General features: G+C 51.2%; 1 protein-coding gene across 4 annotated transcripts in view; it reads right to left on the bottom strand.

Annotated features, from left to right (window-relative positions):
* Positions 1-20,078, bottom strand: part of LOC144592961 (collagen alpha-1(XV) chain-like) — a 225,484-nt gene that overhangs the window by 40,488 nt on the left and 164,918 nt on the right. For all 4 annotated transcript variants that reach the window (XM_078398342.1, XM_078398339.1, XM_078398341.1 and 1 more), the window contains 4 exons: positions 16,044-16,079; positions 14,059-14,133; positions 12,644-12,700; positions 3,196-3,249 (listed from right to left, as the gene is read on the bottom strand). In XM_078398342.1, the coding sequence (XP_078254468.1) occupies positions 3,196-3,249; positions 12,644-12,700; positions 14,059-14,133; positions 16,044-16,079 (222 nt within the window). The remainder of the gene's footprint in view (positions 1-3,195; positions 3,250-12,643; positions 12,701-14,058; positions 14,134-16,043; positions 16,080-20,078) is intronic.

Raw genomic sequence — 20,078 nt, 5'->3', positions numbered from 1 at the left:
GGGGAAGGGACCTCTCTATCCCCTCCCCCTTCCCAGTTCTCCCACTAGTCTTCCTGTCTCCGACTACATCCTATCTTTGTCCCGCCCCCTCCCCTGACATCAGTCTGAAGAAGGGTCTCGACCTGAAACGTCACCCATTCCTTCTCTCCAGAGATGCTGCCTGGCCCGCTGAGTTACTCCAGCGTCTTGTGTCTATCTTCAAGTGGGCTCACGTTTGGGCCTGTTTGAGTTATGTCTCAGGTAGATATCCTGAACAACTCGATCTTATATGGAACGCGGCACGATTCCAAGCCCATATATGCACACGACGTATCACTTTGCGTCCTTCAATGCCGTCTCTGGAGTGAGAATCTGCCATGGTGCCTTCACATCTCTAAGCTTCCAATGACCTCACGGTGGCGCAGCGGTAGAGTTGCTGCTTTACAGCGAATGCAGCGCCGGAGACTCAGGTTCGATCCTGACTACGGGTGCTGCACTGTAAGGAGTTTGTACGTTCTCCCCGTGACCTGCGTGGGTTTACTCCGAGATCTTCGGTTTCCTCCCACACTCCAAAGACGTACAGGTATGTAGGTTAATTGGCTGGGTAAATGTAAAAATTGTCCCTAGTGGGTGTAGGATAGTGTTAATGTGCGGGGATCACTGGGCGGCACGGACTTGGAGGGCCGAAAAGGCCTGTTTCCGGCTGTATGTATATGATATGATATGATATGACCTCTGAAGAACTAACTGGTCCAAACATTGAATTCTTCAAATTTCAGGAAGATTGGGTTTTCCAGTTTGAAGTAATATCCCCCCTTTCCCTTGCCCGTTTCACCCACCATCTCCCATGACCGCAGTTACTCTGCTCCTGTTCCCACCATAAGCGCGTCTCCTATCCCCGAGTCCCGTAGTTCCTTCTATCCCTTCTCCTCCATTCCCCCTTTCCCCTTCCACCTATATCCCTCCCTCTGGATTTACACTTCGCCCCTCCTCGTCTTTCCTCAGATGACACCCTTTTGTCCCCTTTTACCCTGCAGTCTTTGTCACCTACTCCACCCTATAATCCCGCCTATCATCCCACCCCCACCACTGCCCCTTGCCCACCCCCCTCGCCCACCCCCACCACTGCCCCTCGCCCCCCCCCCCCCTCGCCCACCCCCCTCCCCAGTGTTGTCCATATACAGGGACGTGGCGTTGATTCTCTTCCTCGCCCCAGGTCGTTTTACGAGCCTGGGTCAAGTGTGAGAGAGAAGGTGCAAATCAGGCCCCTAATGACATTAATGGAGAGGGCGCTTGGAGCCAAACAACACAGCCCTCACCTACACTCCACATCAACTGTGTAGGTATGAACTGCAGATGCTGGCTTAGTTTAGTTTAGTCTAGTCTAATCTAGTCTAGTCTAGTCTAGTTTAGTTTAGTTTAGTTTAGTGATACAGCGCGGAAACAGGCCCTTCGGCCCACCGGGTCCGCGCCGACCAGCGATCCCCGCACATTAACACTATCCTACACCCACTTGGGACAATTTAAAAAAAAAGTCTACCAAGCCAATTAACCAACAAACCTGCACGTCTCTGGAGTGTGGGAGGAAACCGAAGATCTCGGAGAAAACCTACGCAGGTCACGGGGAGAACGTACAAACTCCGTACAGACGGCGCCACGTAGTCAGGATCGAACCCGGGTCTCCGGCGCTGCATTCGCTGTAAGGCAGCAACTCTACCGCCCCTCCACCACGGCCAGTTTAAATCGAAAGTAAACACAAAATGCTGGAGTAACTCAGCGGGACGGGCAGCATCTCTGGAGAGAAGGGAATGGGTGACGTTTTGGGGTCGAAGCAAGAGGGGTCTCGACCCGAAACGTCACCCATCCCTCCGCACTCCGGATCAATGTTGATTGAAGATGTTCACCGATGCAGAAAGAGCTGTGTGCGAGAACATTCCCTGACAATGCTTGTGAATCAATATTACACGCAGGTGGGTCCTGAAGACGGGTAGATAGATGCTCCCGCCCCCACGGGTCTCGGGCAGACGAGGCTGGTCAGCCTGGGAAGGCAGTCCATCTAGGAGAGGGACAACTCTGATCTAAAACCTCCACTGTCTTGTGGCCATATCCAGTCGTGGCTCCAGGAGTAAACCTCAAGAAAAATCTGGAGTCGGAGTTCCCTAAGGCAGTTGGTCGTTCTGGCAGCTCCTGCGATGGCGCTGGTGACAAACTGTAACAGCTCTGCTGTTCCTTTGGATCGATCAGTGACGTGGAGAGGGGGGGGACGTGCTGCACGGGCAACAGCCTGTCCTTCGTATGACATCGCCCAGGCTTGCATCCGACCCACACATCCACGCTGCTCTGGCCGAGGTTTGGAGCAAGCAGCCAACACCCAGGGTGCACCACCCATGGTCAGCCATTAGGGTGCACCACCCATGGTCAGCCATTAGGGTGCATCACCCATGGTCAGCCATTAGGGTGCACCACCCATGGTCAGCCATTAGGGTGCACCACCCATGGTCAGCCATTAGGGTGCACCACAGATGGTCAACCATTAGGGTGCACCACCATGGTCAGCTATTAGGGTGCACCACCCATGGTCAGCCATTAGGGTGCACCACCATGGTCAGCCATTAGGGTGCACCACCATGGTCAGCCATTAGGGTGCACCACCCATGGTCAGCCATTAGGATGCATCACCCATGGTCAGCCATTAGGATGCATCACCCATGGTCAGCCATTAGGGTGCACCACCCATGGTCAGCCATTAGGGTGCACCACCCATGGTCAGCCTTAGAGGGCGCCACGGTGGCGCAGCGGTAGAGTTGCTGCCTTACAGCGCTTATAGCACCAGAGGCCCGGGCTCGACCCCGACTACGGGCGCCGTCTGTACGGAGTTTGTACGTTCTCACCGTGACCTGCGTGGGTTTTCTCCGAGATCTTCGGTTCCCTCCCACACTCCAAAGACGTACAGGTTTGTAGGTTAATTGGCTGGTATACATGTAAAACAATTGTCCCAAGTGTTAATGTGCGGGGATCGCCGGTCGGCGCTGGACTCAGTGGGCCAAGGGGCCTGTTTCCGAGCTATATCTCTAAACTGAGCTCAACACGGGGCAGTTCCGAAGCATTTAAAAGCACAATATCAAATCATTTGAATGCAAATCTTCAGATTAACTTTGAAATATTTGAAAATATTTGATATGCATTTCTGACAAATAGTTTGCGATTAAAATATACCTTTATCCCGGGAAATCCAGGAAAGCCAAAGTCACCTTTAGGTCCACTGGGTCCCTGAATAGGAATGAAAAAGGTCAAGATGTTACTAAACTACACAGAGGGAGGGTGAAAGATATTTCTAACCATAACAGCTCCCTACTCAATCAATATATGTTTTTAATAGCTAATGGGTAGATTTGAATTATGAAAGGTGTGTATGCTGGAATTTAGAAGGATGAGAGGGGATCTTATTGAAACATATAAGATTATTAAGGGGTTGGACACGCTAGAGGCAGGAAACATGTTCCCAATGTTGGGGGAGTCCAGAACCAGGGGCCATAGTTTAAGAATAAGGGGTAGGCCATTTAGAACTGAGATGAGGAAAAACTTTTTCAGTCAGAGAGTTGTAAATTTGTGGAATTCTCTGCCTCAGAAGGCAGTGGAGGCCAATTCTCTGGATGCTTTCAAGAGAGAGCTAGATAGAGCTCTTAAAGATAGTGGAGTCAGGGAGAAGGCAGGAATGGGGTACTGATTGTGAATGATCAGCCATGATCACATTGAATGGTGGTGCTGGCTCGAAGGGCCGAATGGCCTACTCCTGCACCTATTGTCTATTATCTATGCTTTAAAGAGAGAGTTAGATAGAGCTCTTAAGGATAGCGGTGTCAGGGGGTAGTGGAGTCAGGGGGTATGGGGAGAAGGCAGGAACGGGGTACTGATTGTGAATGATCAGCCATGATCACAGTGAATGGCGGTGCTGGCTCGAAGGGCCGAATGGTCTACTCCTGCACCTATTGTCTATTGTATATGTCATTGATAACTCTTGTCACTTTGACGAAAAGATTAAAGTGTTCCCGGGCCACAGGATAATCTATGAGGGGAGGCAGTCCTGCCAGAGGGCACCTCCATTCAGGTGAGGCTTGGAATCCCAGGTGAGACTTCACCTGCGTTATTGAGTGGAGCTGAAGAGTTAGCATGGCACCATTCGAAACACAGCGGAGGGCTCCCACCCAATGTCCTGCCAAAGCAATCTCCCAGATGTTTACAGCTGCCCGAAACCTTCTGGCGGTATTACCCCCATATTGTTGCTGAGCACCAAAGATACTAGAGGAGCAAGATGAACCACTCCGTCGAAATCGCCCACACTGAAGAGCGGCACGTAAAGGAGCGTAACGTCTGCCATTTTAGGCGTAACGTCCGCCATTTTAGTAAGCAAAACCCGCCGTTTGCTCTGCCTCTCGCAGTGTAATCAGTGTTTTGGAGGAACAGTACGTGTGATGATACCGTTAAAACGCAGAATATATCTCATCTACCGATTCGCAGGTTTTAGTAATTTTTCTTTTAAAAATGTTTCTGCGAGTTTCTGCCGACTAAAATGGCGCCGTGATGCACTACGGTCTTTAGGGTCGAGTGGTCTATCTTGATCTGCCCTATTATCTTTGCTGAGCAGGGAGGGAGTTGAAGGATTTGGGCCTGCTGGGCTGAAGGGATGCTGACATGTTTGGCTGGATGGGCCTGGGAGATGCAGGGGGAATCTGCAGGTGGTGGTGCTGGTGGTGGGGACCCCTTGCATTGGCCACCCTTGCTCTTCAAGGTGGTAGAGGGGTGAAAGGTTTGGGCGGTGCCGCAAGTCGCCAGAGGGCATGTTTGCAGGGGGTATTTTGGGAGCCAAAGCGGAGGACAGAGTGAACGTTCAGGCAGTGGATGGGGGGTACGGCAGAGGGTGGCTTGTTCTGGATAGGGTTAGAGGGGGGAGGGAGTAGAGGGGAAGGGGAGGGAGGAGAGAGGTGGGAGGGAGGGGGGGGAGAGGGAGGGATAGGAGTGTCGAGGGTGATGGAGTGGGGGGAGGGTAAAGGGAGGGGAAGGGGAGGGGAGAGAGGAGGGATGGGGAGGGAGGAGTGGGGATGGAGGGGGAGGGAGGGAGGGGGGAGGGGGAGAGAGGAGGGAGGGAGGAGGGAGGGAGGGTTGAGGATGATGGAGTGGGGATGGGAAGTGGGAGGGGGAGGGGAAGGGGAGGAGGGAGGGGGCAGGAGGAGGGAGGGGGAGAGAGAAGGGAGAGGGGAGGGGGAGAGAGGGAGGAGGGAGAGAGGAGGGAGGGGGAGAGAGGAGGGAGGAGTGGGGAAGGGGAGGGAGGAGGGAGGAGTGGGGAGGGAGGAGGGAGGGGGAGAGAGGAGAGAGGGTGCCGCACCAATGCAGGAGAGGTTTGGGCCCAACGGGTCCACTTGGTCTAGTTTATCCTCCACCTGTCAGCTGAATCATCCTTCTCCATTACAGTTGTGAAATTGCAAAGTATTATCGCACATTTTAATCCACAACCTGTCCCCATGTTGACAACACCAAAAACAAACCACAAGGAGCAGCGAAGCTCACTAGTCGTTTCCTTAGCAATGATTGATGACGGATAAAACTAAATGTGATCCTGACAGGATATCCAGCTTGATCCCTGTTGCAAGGACAAGAAGACGTCACGAAATACGTGCGGGAGATCAGGAAACAAGCAACAATAGACAATAGGTGCAGGGGGAGGCCATTCGGCCCTTCGAGCCAGCACCGCCATTCAACGTGATCATGGCTGATCATTCTCAATCAGTACCCCGTTCCTGCCTTCTCCCCATACCCCCTGACTCTGCTATCCTTAAGAGCTCTATCTAGCTCTCTCTTGAAAGCATTCAGAGACTTGGCCTCCACTGCCTTCTGAGGCAGAGAATTCCACAGATTCACAACTCTCTGACTGAAAAAGTTTTTCCTCATCTCCGTTCTAAATGGCCGACCCCTTATTTTTAAACTGTGTGGCCCCTGGTTCTGTGTGTGTAGGACGGTGTTAGTGTGCGGGGATCGCTGGTCGGCGCGGACCCGGTGGGCCGAAAGGGCCTGTTTCCGTGCCGTATCTCTAAACTAAAACTAAACTAAACCAATGTAGCACAACAGACCTTTGGTGTAGTCAGTCGCAGCCCATGTTAATGCTCAACACACATGGCCGCACTGGTGGGTAAGGCAAGGCAGCACCTTTACCACCTTAGACAGCTGAGGAAATTCAGAGTGTCTCTGAGGATCCTTCAGTGCTTCTACTCTGGGGCTGTAGAGAGCATCCTGTCCGGCAACATCACAGTCTGGTTTGGGAACAGCTCTGCCCAGGACAGGAAGGCCCTGCAGAGAGTAGTGCGTTCGGCAGAACGCACCATGGGAACTACACTCGTCCCCCTGCAGGACCTATACATCAGGAGGTGCAGATCCAGAGCCAGCAACATTATGGGGGACCCCTACCACCCCAGCAACGGACTGTTCCAGCTGCTACGGTCAGGCAAACGCCTCCGCTGTCACGCTGTGAAAACGGAGAGGATGAGACGGAGTTTCTTCCCACAGGCCATCAGGACTGTTAACTCTCATATCACCAGGGACTAATTTAATTTACTGTATTAATTTAGTTTTCGTGTTAACATTTTTGTTTCTCTATTCTGTTTTGTAGTTTAGCACAATCCGCAGGCGTTGCCACTTTCATTTCACTGCACATCGTGTATATGTATGTGACAAATAAACTTGACTTGACTTGCTCATCTCATTACAAAATATTTAGCACAGGAGGGTCTTCTGTGCAGGATATTTGTGAGATCTGGGCCTTCGAGCCTGCAGCTGTCTTCAGTACAATTTTCCAGATTGTGTTGGTGACAATTTAAAAGTAATAAATGTGTTTTAACTAAACACCACGCAGGCTGCTAGCTGCCAGTGGAGACAGATGGCATTCTTTGTGCAGTTTGTGTACAATGTCGATTAGTGTCCCGTGGTCAGTGTGGAGCTAGTCCTGAGTGCTGGAGGACTGCTTTGCCAAGTTGAGTTCAGTTTAGTTCAGAGATACAGCGCGGAAACAGGCCCTTTCGGCCCACCGGGTCCGCGCCGACCAGCGATCCCCGCACACTAACACTCTCCTACACCCACTTGGGCCAATTTTAAAAACATTTCTACCAAGCCAATCAACCGACAAACCTGGCACGTCTTTGGAGTGGGGGAGGAAAGGGAAGATCTCGGACAAAGACCACGCGGGTCACGGGGAGAACGTACAAACTCCGCACAGACGGCGCCCGTAGTCGGGATGGAACCCGGGTCTCCGGCGCTGCATTCCTTGTAAGGCAGCAACTCTACCGCTGCGCCACCGTGCCACCCAGTTTATATTAACGGGCTTGACCATACCCGGGCTGCTGCCAAGGAGAGCAACGTCTTCACCTGTCTGCTGCCAGGGCCCTTGTGAATAATCGTCACCCTCCCCCCTGAACACTCATATTCTTGCCGACATCTGCAGTTGTACAGGGCCCTAGTGAGACCGCACCTGGAGTACTGTGTGCAGGTTTGGTCTCCAAATTTGAGGAAGGATATTCTTGCTATTGAGGGCGTGCAGCGTAGGTTCACTAGGTTAATTCCCGGAATGGAGGGACTGTCGTATGTTGAAAGACTGGAGCGACTGGGCTTGTATACACTGGAATTTAGAAGGACGAGAGGGGATCTTATCGAAACGTATAAGATTATTAAGGGATTGGACACGTTTGAGGCAGGAAACACGTTCCCAATGTTGGGGGAGTCCAGAACAAGGGGCCACAGTTTAAGAATAAGGGGTAAGCCATTTAGAACTGAGATGAGGAAAAACTTTTTCAGTCAGAGAGTTGTGAATCTGTGGAATTCTCTGCCTTAGAAGGCAGTGGAGGCCAATTCTCTGAATGCATTCAAGAGAGAGCTAGATAAAGCTCTTAAGGATAGCGGAGTCAGGGGGTATGGGGAGAAGGCAGGAACGGGGTACTGATTGATAATGATCAGCCATGATCACATTGAATGGTGGTGCTGGCTCGAAGGGCCGAATGGCCTACTCCTGCACCTCTTGTCTATTGTCTATTGACCCTCGTCTTCACCTCCCCAACTAAACCCCAACCATTTCCCCGATTGTCCCCCCCCCGTCAACTCTGTCCCTCCTGACCGAGGCCTCTTCCTCGCTCCCTTCACCGACCCTCCGCCTTCAAGTGCAGGAAAGAAAACTGCAGATGCCGGTTCAAATCGAAGGCAGACACAGAATGCTGGAGTAACTCAGCGGGTCAGGCAGCAGCATCTCTGGAGAGAAGGAATGGGTGACGTTTCGGATCGAGACCCTTCTTCAGACTCACTGTGAGGTGGGTTCCTTCCAGCCTCCATTGTTAGCACTCGGCCATCTGAGAGTTAGATCGAGCCCTGAGGGCTAACGGAACCAAGGGAGGTGGGGAGAAAGCAGGAACGGGGTACTGATTCTGGATGAACAGCCACGATCATATTGAATGGTGGTATTTATTTCACAAAATGCTGGAGTAACTCAGCAGGTCAGGCAGCATCTCGGGAGAGAAGGAATGGGTGACGTTTCGGGTCGAGACCCTTCTTCAGACTGATGTCAGGGGGGTGGGACAAAGGAAGGATATAGGTGGAGACAGGAAGACAGTGGGAGAACTGGGAAGGGGGAGGGGAAGAGAGGGACAGAGGAACTATCTAAAGTTGGAGGTCGATGTTCATACCACTGGGCTGCAAGCTGCCCAAGTGAAATATGAGGTGCTGATCCTCCAATTTCTGGTGGGCCTCACTATGGCACTGGAGAAGGCCCATGACAGAAAGGTCAGACTGGGAGTGGGAGGGGGAGTTGAAGTGCTCAGCCACCGGGAGATCAGGTTGGTTAAGGCGGACTGAGCGAAGGTGTTGAGCGAAACGATTGCCGAGCCTGCGTTTGGTTTCGCCGATGTAAATAAGTTGACATCTAGAACAGCAGATACAATAGATGAGGTTGGAGGAGGTGCAGGTGAACCTCTGTCTCACCTGGAAAGACTGTTTGGGTCCTTGGATGGAGTTGAGGGGGGAGGTAAAGGGACAGATGTTGCATCTCGTGCGGTTGCAGGGGAAAGTGCCCGGAGATGGGGTGGTTTGGGTAGGAAGGGACGAGTGGACCAGGGAGTTATGGAGGGCACGGTCTCTGCGGAACGCAGAAAGGGGAGGGGATGGGAAGATGTGGCCAGTGGTGGGGTCCCATTGTAGGTGACGGAAATGTTGCAGGATGATTTGTTGGATCCGCTGGCTGGTGGGGTGGAAGGTGAGAACGAGGGGGTTTCAGTCCTTGTTACGAATGGGAGGAGGGGGAGCAAGAGGATATAGAAGAGGCCCTAGTGAGAGCCTCAACTATAATGGAAGAGGGGAAGCCCCGTTTCCTGACGAATGAGAACATATCTGATGCCCTAGTGTGAAACACCTCATCCCGGGCGCAGATGCGGCGTAGACGGACGAATTGGGAGTAGGGGATAGGCCTTTTGCAGGAGACCGGGTGGGAAGAAGTGTAGTCCAGATAGCTGTGCGAGTCAGTGGGTTTATAGTAGATGTCCGTCACTAGTCTGTCTCCAGTGATGGAGTTGCTGTGAATGGCGGTGCTGGCTCGAAGGGCCGAATGGCCTCCTCTCCTCCTGCACCTATTTTCCACGCTTCTATGTTTCCGTGTCTGCATCCACTCACCACGATTCCAACTGGAATTTAGAAGGATGAGGGGGGATCTTATTGAAACATATAAGATAATTAGGGGATTGGACACATTAGAGGCAGATAACATGTTCCCAATGTTAGGGGAGTCCAGAACAAGGGGCCACAGTTTGAGAATAAGGGGTAGGCCATTTAGAACGGAGATGAGGAAGAACTTTTTCAGTCAGAGAGTGGTGAAGGTGTGGAATTCTCTGCCTCAGAAGGCAGTGGAGGCCAGTTCGTTGGATGCTTTCAAGAGAGAGCTGGATAGAGCTCTTGAGGATAGCGGAGTGAGGGGGTATGGGGAGAAGGCAGGAACGGGGTACTGATTGAGTGATCAGCCATGATCGCATTGAATGGCGGTGCTGGCTCGAAGGGCTGAATGGCCTCCTCCTGCACCTATTGTCTATTGTCTATTGTGGATTAAAATGGAGATCCAGTTTCCAGTCAGGACATCCACAGCAACAAAAGCTTTGGGAGGAGACTGCACTCAACGGTAACCGGGGCAACTCGGACTGCATGACCCCGACCCTAGGGAAGGAGGCCACAGGCCTGACAGCCAGGCCTTTTCAATTACTTTTGACCACCGGAGCAGCAGAGAGAAAAGTTGCCATGGAGTTGTCGTAGCAACCACCAACCAGAGAAATAATGATGTGTATTGTGGGGCAGGACCGGCTAACTTTTAACCGAGGGGCTATGGCGTTTGAACATTATGCCCTTTACGAAGGTACATAATAGGTGGGAAATTCATTAGCACATAAATAAAATGCAGTGTGGGGTCAACATCGGTAATTTGGCTCAAGGTTGACCAGCCCTGATTTTGTTTTAACCCCTCGGGAGTCACATGGTGCAGCTGTTCGGTACGTCTTCCAAGCCACAATCCTTTGTCCCGCCTGCAATTGGTCCAAAACGCCGCAGCGAGACTCCTGACGGGTACCCGTAAAAGGGACCACATCACCCCGATTCTGGCCTCTCTCCACTGGCTCCCTGTACAGTACAGAATCAACTTCAAGCTCCTCCTATTCACATACAAAGCCTTAAACTGGCTTGCCCCCCCCCCCCCACCCCCCCACATATCAAAAATCTTCTAACCCACCACTCTATCTCCAGGTCCCTCAGGTCGGCCGACTTGGGGCTACTGACTATCCCGCGGTCTAGGCTTAAGCTCAGGGGTGACCGCGCTTTTACGGTTGCAGCTCCTAGACTGTGGAACAGCATCCCTCTCCCCATCAGAACTGCCCCCTCCATCGACTCCTTTAAGTCCAGGCTCAAAACCTACTTCTACTCCCTAGCGTTTGAGGCCCTCTGAGGGGGCGCTGTGAACTGTTTATGTATGTGCTGTTATGTTTGTGCGCCATTGTATGTTCGTTTTCTTAGTACCTGAACTGATGTACAGCACTTTGGTCAACGTGGGTTATTTTTAAATGTGCTGTACAAATAAAATTGACTTGACTTGACTTGACAATCAGCTTTGAGCGTTCTCCTGCTGCACATCCAAATGCGTCAGCCCGCCCCGGCAAGTCAGAACAGCAGACGCACGGTGCAGGATTCTGTCTGTTTCGCTGAAGGTAAAAGATGGTGTCGGGGGGAAAGGGCAAAGGGCATGAGGTCACACATCTGTTCCAGAGTCACTCCCTGGTGGTCACACAAGCCTAGCTGGCGACGGGGATGGAGGTGAATCTAAAGCTTTCCTATACTCCACACCCACTCCCCCCCTCTAAAGAGGTCACTCGGTCACGTCATCCTTTGATTCATTCGCCCGCACGGGGGGGGGAGGGGGAGAAGAGGCCATTCGGCCCTTCGAGCCAGCACCGCCATTCACAGCAACTCCATCACAGGAGACAGACTGGATATTGTTAACGGCGTCAAAAATATCACGGCGGGCCGCGGCAGGAAGCCAGAGGTTAAAATAGCCTTGCTAAAAAGACCCAGGTTCAGCTGGGAACGGCGATCAATTGAAAGGTTCCGACCAAACAATAGACAGTAGACAATGGGTGCAGGAGTAGGCCATTCGACCCTTCGAGCCAGCGCCTCCAGTCAATGTGAGCATCTCAACAGCAGCTCTGTTGATAAGGACAAGGTTGTTTTCATCCCCCCCTCCCCCGCACCCTACCCATCCCTAATTGTCTCTGGGGAGCAGTGCTGAGGAAGCAAGGCCACCCTGAGCCTTCTCTAAGTGAACGAGATGGGCATGGCAACAAGGCACGGTGGCGCAGCGGTAGAGTTGCTGCCTCACAGCGCCAGAGACCCTGGTTCGATCCCGACCACGGGTGTTTGTCTGAACGGAGTTTGTACGTTCTCCCCGTGACCTGCGTGGGATTTCTCCGAGATCTTCGGTTTCCTCCCACGCTCCAAAGACGTGCAGGTTTGTAGGTTAATTAATTCATTAATTTACAATTCACAATAGGTGCAGGAGTAGGCCATTCGGCCCTTCGAGCCAGCACCACCATTCAATGTGATCATGGCTGATCATTCTCAATCAGTACCCCGTTCCTGCCTTCTCCCCATACCCCCTGACTCCGCTATCCTTAAGAGCTCTATCTAGCTCTCTCTTAAATTCATCCAGTGAATTGGCCTCCACTGCCCTCTGTGGCAGAGAATTCCACAAATTCACAACTCTCTGGGTGAAAAAGTTTCTTCTCACCTCAGTTTTGAAATGTGCATTTATATATTTACTGTAGATTCAACAAATTCCCAGCAGGGGAAATTAATCGGCCAACAGTGATAAAAAAACCCCCACAAAATACACAAAACATGAAATTAAAGACTTTGGGGATGTGCAAAGATTGAGGGTGGGGGTCGGGGTGGGAGGGGAGTCGGTCTCTTTCGACCCCACAAAATTAACTTTGGGCATGGAAATGTGACATGGCCTCTTGGTATTTTCCAGTGTTTTGCATCCATATAGTTGACCTGAGAAGGATTAACAGAGTCATTGTCCACCAATAGTTTAGGAGTCAATACTCACAGGAGGTAACTTGATTCCATTCAGGTTGAGAGCCTCTTCTGTAGCGTTCATCAGCAACTGGAATATTAAATCACATTGGACAAGATGAATGGGAAATTGTGGGTAGAAGCAAAATGCTGGAGTAACTCAGCGGGTCAGGCAGCATCTCAGGGGGAGAAGGAGTGGGTGACGTTTCGGATCGAGACCCTTCGTCAGACTGATGTCAGGGGAGGGGGCGGGACAAAGATAGGATGTAGTCGGAGACAGGAAGACTAGTGGGAGAACTGGGAAGGGGGAGGGGATAGAGAGGGGAAGCAAGGACTACCTGAAGTTAGAGAAGTCAATGTTCATACCGCTGGGGTGTAAACTGCCCAAGCGAAATATGAGGTGCTGTTCCTCCAATTTGCGCTGGGCCTCACTCTGACAATGGAGGAGGCCCAGGACAGAAAGGTCATATTGGGAATGGGAGGGGGAGTTGAGGTGCTGAGCCACCGGGAGATCAGGTTGGTTAAGGCTGACTGAGCAAAGGTGTTGAGCGAAACGATCGCCGAGCCTGCGCTTGGTCTCGTCAATGTAGAGAAGTCGACACCTGGAACAGCGGATACAATAGATGAGGTTGGAGGACGTGCAGGTGAACCTCTGCCTCACCCGGAAAGACTGTTTGGGTCCTTGGATGGAGTCGAGGGGGGAGGTAAAGGGACAGGTGTAGCATCTCCTGCGGTTGCAGGGGAAAGTGCCTGGGGAGATGGTGGTTTGGGTGGGAAGGGACGAGTGGACCAGGGAGTTATGGAGGGAACGGTCTCTGTAGAAAGCAGAAAGGGGTGGAGTTGGGAAGATGTAGCCAGTGGTGGGGTCCCGTTGTAGGTGACGGAAATGTTGGAGGATAATTTGCTATGAACCGGTCCTGCTGAGCCGGATGGCCACAACGCATAGATCAACTTGCACTTTACCCTGTCCAAAACTGTTACAACTGTTCGTTTCGTTGGGTTGCTGCTGTCTAAATTACCTAAATTAGTGCATCGTATGGGAGGCGCATTCCCAATCTCGTTGTACCCCTGGGTACAATGACAATAAAGATATATTGTATTGTATTGTATTGTATTGTATTGAATGCGATGGCTGATGAGGTGGAAGGTGAGAACGAGGGGGACTCTGTCCTTGTTACGAATGGGGGGAGGGGGAGCAAGAGCGGAGCTGCGGGATATCGAGGAGGCTCGAGTGAGAGCCTCATCTACAACGGAAGAGGGGAACCCCCGCTTCCTAACGAATGAGGACATCTCCGATGCCCTGGTGTGGAACACCTCATCCTGGGCGCAGATGCAGCGTAGACGGAGGAACTGGGAGTAGGGGATAGAGTCTTTTACAGGGAAATTGTGGGGTTACTCATCGGTAGGAAACATGCTCCCGGGACTTTGGCAAAAGGCTGCCGAGCTCACCTCTTGTAGATTTACGATGGGTCCTGGAGGACCAGGGAATCCTGGTTTACCAACGCCGTCTCGACCACGTTCACCCTGTGCAATTAGATAAAGTCGGACTGGTTTGTGGAATGCACAGGACAATAGACAATAGACAATTGACAATAGACAATAGACAAAAGACAATAGGTGCAGGAGGAGGCCATTCAGCCCTTCGAGCCAGCACCGCCATTCAATGTGATCATGGCTGATCGCAATCATTTGCACAATCATTTGCAATTTATTTCTTGAAACCTCAGCACCCCCATTCTAATTTGTGCGTTTAAAAAAAATTAACTAGGTGAGAAGAGACATTTCCATGTTGGTTTAGAGCAGTGCCTCTCTTCTTCTTGTGTTTGAGGCAGGAGAAGTTATGAAGCTGCTTCTGCTTCTGCTGCCTCTGTTTGTTGTCATTTGCCTGATTGAGGTCAGTCAACAGGCCTCACCACTGGGAGGTCAATAGACAATAGGTGCAGGAGGAGGCCATTCGGCCCTTCGAGCCAGCACTGCCATTCAATGTGATCATGGCTGATCATTCTCAATCAGTACCCCATTCCTGCCTTCTCCCCATACCCCCTGACTCCGCTATCCTTAAGAGCTCTATCTAGCTCTCTCTTGAATGCATTCAGAGAATCTGCCTCCACTGCCTTCTGAGGCAGAGAATTCCACAGATTCACAACTCTCTGACTGAAAAAGTTTTTCCTCATCTCAGTTCTAAATGGCCTACCCCTTATTCTTAAACTGTGGCTCCTTGTTCAGGTCATGAGCCTCTTAAACTGGTGAATGGTTCGCCCAAGGGTGAATGAAACTGATGTGTGAATGACTTAATAATAATATATATAAAATGATACACAAGGGAGAATAAGACGGAAATTACCAAAAAAACATTAGTCGAGAGAGAATGAAATTTTGTGATAAAGACTCAAGGGTGAATGAGTTTAAGAAGCACTGGTTCAGAGATACAGCGTGGAAACAGGCCCTTTCAGCCCACCGGGTCCGCGCCGACCAGCGATTCCCGCACACTAACACCATCCTACACCCACTAGGGACGATTTTTACATTCATACCAAGCCAATTCACCGCTAAAACCTGTACGTCTTTGGAGTACAGGTCCAACTGGAATTTATAAGGATGAGAGGGGATCTTATCGAAACATATAAGATTATTAAGGGGTTGGACACGTTAGAGGCAGGAAACATGTTCCCAATGTTGAGGGAGTCCAGAACCAGGGGCCACGGTTTAAGAATGAGGGCGTGCAGCGTAGGTTTACTAGGTTAATTCCCGCAATGGCGGGACTGTCATATGTTGAAAGACTGGAGCGACTAGACTTGTATACACTGGAATTTAGAAGGATGGGAGGAGATCATATCGAAACGTATAAGATTATTAAGGGGTTGGACACGTTAGAGGCAGGAAACATGTTCCCAATGTTGGGGGAGTCCAGAACAAGGGGCCACAGTTTAGGAATAAGTGGTAGGCCATTTAGAACAGAGATGAGGAAAACCTTTTTCAGTCAGAGAGTTGTAAATCTGTGGAATTCTCTGCCTCAGAAGGCAGTGGAGGCCAATTCTCTGAATGCATTCAAGAGAGAGCTAGATAGAGCACTTAAGGATAGCGGAGTCAGGGGGTATGGGGAGAAGGCAGGAACGGGGTACTGATTGGGAATGATCAGCCATGATCACATTGAATGGTGGTGCTGGCTCGGTGGAAGGGCCGAATGGCCTCCTCCTGCACCTATTGTCTATTGTCTAAAGACCAATTAATCAAGAAACAGCGTTTGTAAGATTGGTTTTTGTTATCTCAGAGTGCGGTGTGTTTCCATAAGCTCTACCTCCATTCTATCCCCTGGCAGTAATGGCTATCCAAGTTGGACTGTGAGAAGGTATAGAAACTGCCATTACCCACAGGGTCTTCAACCTCTCCCAACAGTTGGACTGTAACGTTGACGTTTTAACAGAGGCGCTCACCTTTGGTCCCTGTTCACCACCTTCACCTTTTGGTCCCTGTGAAAGGAAAAGCACAAAAAACCCAGGTGAGATTATTTACACATCCTCTGTGTAAAGCTGAAGGTGAGGAGAGGACTCTCGTTAACTATTGTTTGAGGTACTCCAGCAGAGGGACGGTGTTCTCAAGGGGACAGGTGGGGCCTGGCAGTGAGATGCAAAAGTGGGAGGAGGGAGAAATGAACACAAGCAGAATGTTTACATTTCTCAAAAGCCTTGCGGGAGATATGAACCATCCTAGCACAACTATAGAGCAATCCTGAACTACTATCTAATTCACTGGTGACTCTCGAACTACCTTGGATCGGACTTTGCTGGCTTTACCTTGCACTAAACATTATTCCCTTATCACAAAATTATGGAGTAACTCAGCAGGTCAGGCAGCATCTAGGAGAGAAGGAATGGGTAACATTTTGGGTCGATGCTGCCTGACCTGCTGAGTTACTCCAGCATTTTGCTTAAGTATGGTAAAGTATGATTACCAGATAATCTGCATTTTTTATTCTTCGTGCCAAGGCTTTTTGATTTTGCCAGACTTAGGTCTGTATGTGTGTGTGTGTGTGTGTGTGTGTGTGTGTGTGTGTGTGTGTGTGTGTGTGTGTGTGTGTGTGTGTGTGTGTGTGTGTGTGTGTGTGTGTGTGCGTGCGTGCGTGCGTTTGGTGTGTGTGTGTGTGTGTGTGTGGTGTGTGTGTGTGCGTGTGTGTTTGGTGTGTGTGTGTGTGTGGTGTGTGTGTGTGTGTGTGTGGTGTGTGTGTGTGTGTGTGTGTTTGGTGTGTGTTTGGTGTGCGTGCGTGTGTGTTTGGTGTGTGTGTGTGTGTGTGTTTGGTGTGCGTGCGTGTGTGTTTGGTGTGTGTGTGTGTGTGTGTGTGTGGTGTGTGTGTGTGTGTGCGTGTGTGTTTGGTGTGCGTGCGTGTGTGTTTGGTGTGTGTGTGTGTGTGTGCGTGCGTTTGGGTTTTGTGTTAGTGGGTGTGTATTTGCTGTGTGTGTGTGTGTGTGTGTGTGTGTGTGTGTGTGTTGGAGGGGATTGTGGGGAGGGCTCTCTTGGCCTCCTGTCGTGTGTCAGGCTGAGTCCTGCAGAAATCCAGCAGCAATAACTCAAGGTAAGATTCTGAATCTTAGAATCATAAGATCGTAAGATCAGGATGAAAATTCTGGATTATAATCTGTAGAGTCATATTTAAGGTTGCCAACTGTCCCCTATTAACCGGGACATCCTGTATTTTGGGCTAAATTTGTTTGTCCCCTACTGGACCCGTATTAGGCCCGGGGAGGTGCTGTAGGCCCGGACACTGTAGGCCCGGGGAGGTGCTGTAGGCCCGGACACTGTAGGCCCAGACACTGTAGGCCCGGGGGCCGCTGTAGGCCCGGACAGTGTAGGCCCGGACAGTGTAGGCTAACGGCGGGACTGAGTGTGCTCCCCTAACGGAGGTTGCATAGCAACCCGCCTCCCAGCCTGGGCGGCCACCATTGGTGGAGCGAGAGCAGGTGGCCGCTGGCTGGGTGAGGTGACATCACCTTTTGTCCCTTATTTGGGAGTGAGATAGTTGGCAACCCTAGTCATATTTGACTATTTGGCAAAAAGCATAGTGGGCATTTTCCAGGCCTAGCTTAGTTGGTGTGGAGTGGCTGTCTGGATGAAACTTTGGCTCAGTGAGGCAGGAGGTCCTATGGGACCCGAGAATGGTAGCGTGTGTCCTTGGGAAGTTAGATTTTAATCATTTACATGGCCTGGTTCCAATGATGACAGTAACCAGCAGTATCTGTGCCACCAAACAACTTGCAACACAAGTCGAAAATCCAGTCAGTCTGTTGAACTGTATCTGTCAATGAACGACAAGCTGTTTGTATCAAACGTCCAAATCTCTCAGAAGGTTATTAATCAATGATTTGTCAGTGCCACGCTTTTTGTGCCCTTCTCCTTTCACTTCGACCAAAATTCATGCACCTTCACATGAGGATGACAGGTAGGGTCACCAACTGTCCCGTATTAGCCGGGACATCCAGTATTTTGGACAAAATTGGTTTGTCCTGTACGGGCCCGCCTTTGTCCCGTATTAGGCCCACGGGTCGCTGTAGGTCCGGACACTGTAGGCCCCGAAACTGTAGGCCCCCGACGCTGTAGGCCCCCGACGCTGTAGGCCCCGACACTGTAGGCCCCGACGCTGTAGGCCCCCGACGCTGTAGGCCCCGACACTGTAGGCCCCCGACGCTGTAGGCCCCGACGCTGTAGGCCACGACGCTGTAGGCCCCGACGCTGTAGGCCCCGACTCTGTAGGCCCGGACACTGTAGGCCCCGACACTGTGGGCCCCGACACAGTAGGCCCCGACACTGTTGGCCCGGACACTGTAGGCCCCGACACTGTAGGCCCCGACACTGTAGGCCCCGACACTGTAGGCCCCAATACTGTAGCCCGGGGCCCACTGCAATCCCTGACAGTGTAGGCCCAGGCACCGCCTAACTGAGGTTGCGTAGCAACCCGCCTCCCTGCCCTGGTGGCCGCCATTGGTGGAGCGGGAGCACGTGACCGCTGGCTGGGTGAGGTCACGTGGGGCGCGGGGCGGTGATGTCACCTTGTCCCATATTCTGGAGTGAGATAGTTGGCACATCTAGTGACAGGCTGCATTGAGTGGATCCTCTGGTTGATTATTGCTGCTAAGTCGCCATTATGGCATCTGGGAATCAGTTGAGATATGTTACACAGATAGACACAAAATGCTGGAGTAACTCAGCGGAACAGGCAGCATCTCTGGAGAGAAGGAATGGGTGACGTTTCGTGTCGAGACCCTTCTTCGCCCATTCCTTCTATCCACGGATGCTGCCTGTCTCGCTGAGTTACTCCTGCATTGTGAGTCTATCTTCGATGTAATCCAGCATCTGCAGTTCCTTCCTGCACTTACACAGATATCCATGGCCATCTAACATTTACTAAGTTACTAACACAGAACCCTAGAAACATAGAAAATAGGTGCAGGAGGAGGCCATTCGGCATTTCGGGCCAGCACCGCCATTCATTGTGATCATGGCTGATCGTCCACAATCAGTAACCCGTGCCTGCCTTCTCCCCATATCCCTTGATTCCACTAATCCCTCGAGCTCTATCTAACTCTCTTTTAAATCCATCCAGTGAATTGGCCTCCATTGCCCTCTGTGGCAGAGAATTCCACAAATTCACAACTCTCTGGGTGAAAAAGTTTCTTCTCACCTCAGTTTTAAATGGCCTCCCCTTTATTCTTAGACTGTGTGGCCCCTGGTTCTGGACTCGCCCAACATTGGGAACATTTTTCCTGCATCCATCTTGTCCAGTCCTTTTAACGGAACACAACTAAACTGGCTTGCCCCCCCCCCATATCAAAAATCTTCTAACCCACCACTCTATCTCCAGGCCCCTCAGGTCGGCCGACTTGGGGCTACTCACTATCCCGCGGTCTAGGCTTAAGCTCAGGGGTGACCGCGCTTTTGCGGTTGCAGCTCCTAGACTGTGGAACAGCATCCCTCTCCCCATATGTATGTGCTGTTATGTTTGTGGGCCATTGTATGTTCGTTTGTTAGTACCTGAACTGATGTACAGCACTTTGGTCAACGTGGGTTGTTTATAATTTGCTATACAAATACAATTGACTTGACTTGACTTGGTTATCTGAAGAAGGGTGGCAACCTGAAAGGTCACCCGTCCAAGTTAACAAAAGGTGCTGCCTGACCCGCTGCGTGACCCCAGCGCCTCATGCCACAATTTTTGTCTGATTTCAAGGCCAATGGAATGTTGGCCTTCATAACAAGAGGAGTTGAGTATAGGAGCAAAGAGGTTCTTCTGCAGTTGTACAGGGCCCTAGTGAGACCGCACCTGGAGTACTGTGTGCAGTTTTGGTCTCCAAATTTGAGGAAGGACATTCTTGCTATTGAGGGCGTCCAGCGTAGGTTTACTAGGTTAATTCCCGGAATGGCGGGACTGTCATATGTTGAAAGACTGGAGCGACTAGGCTTGTATACACTGGAATTTA

Source organism: Rhinoraja longicauda, chromosome 4 (assembly GCF_053455715.1).
Source record: "Rhinoraja longicauda isolate Sanriku21f chromosome 4, sRhiLon1.1, whole genome shotgun sequence".
Taxonomy (NCBI): Eukaryota; Metazoa; Chordata; class Chondrichthyes; order Rajiformes; family Arhynchobatidae; genus Rhinoraja; species Rhinoraja longicauda.
This window is presented reverse-complemented; position numbering and strand designations above follow the sequence as displayed.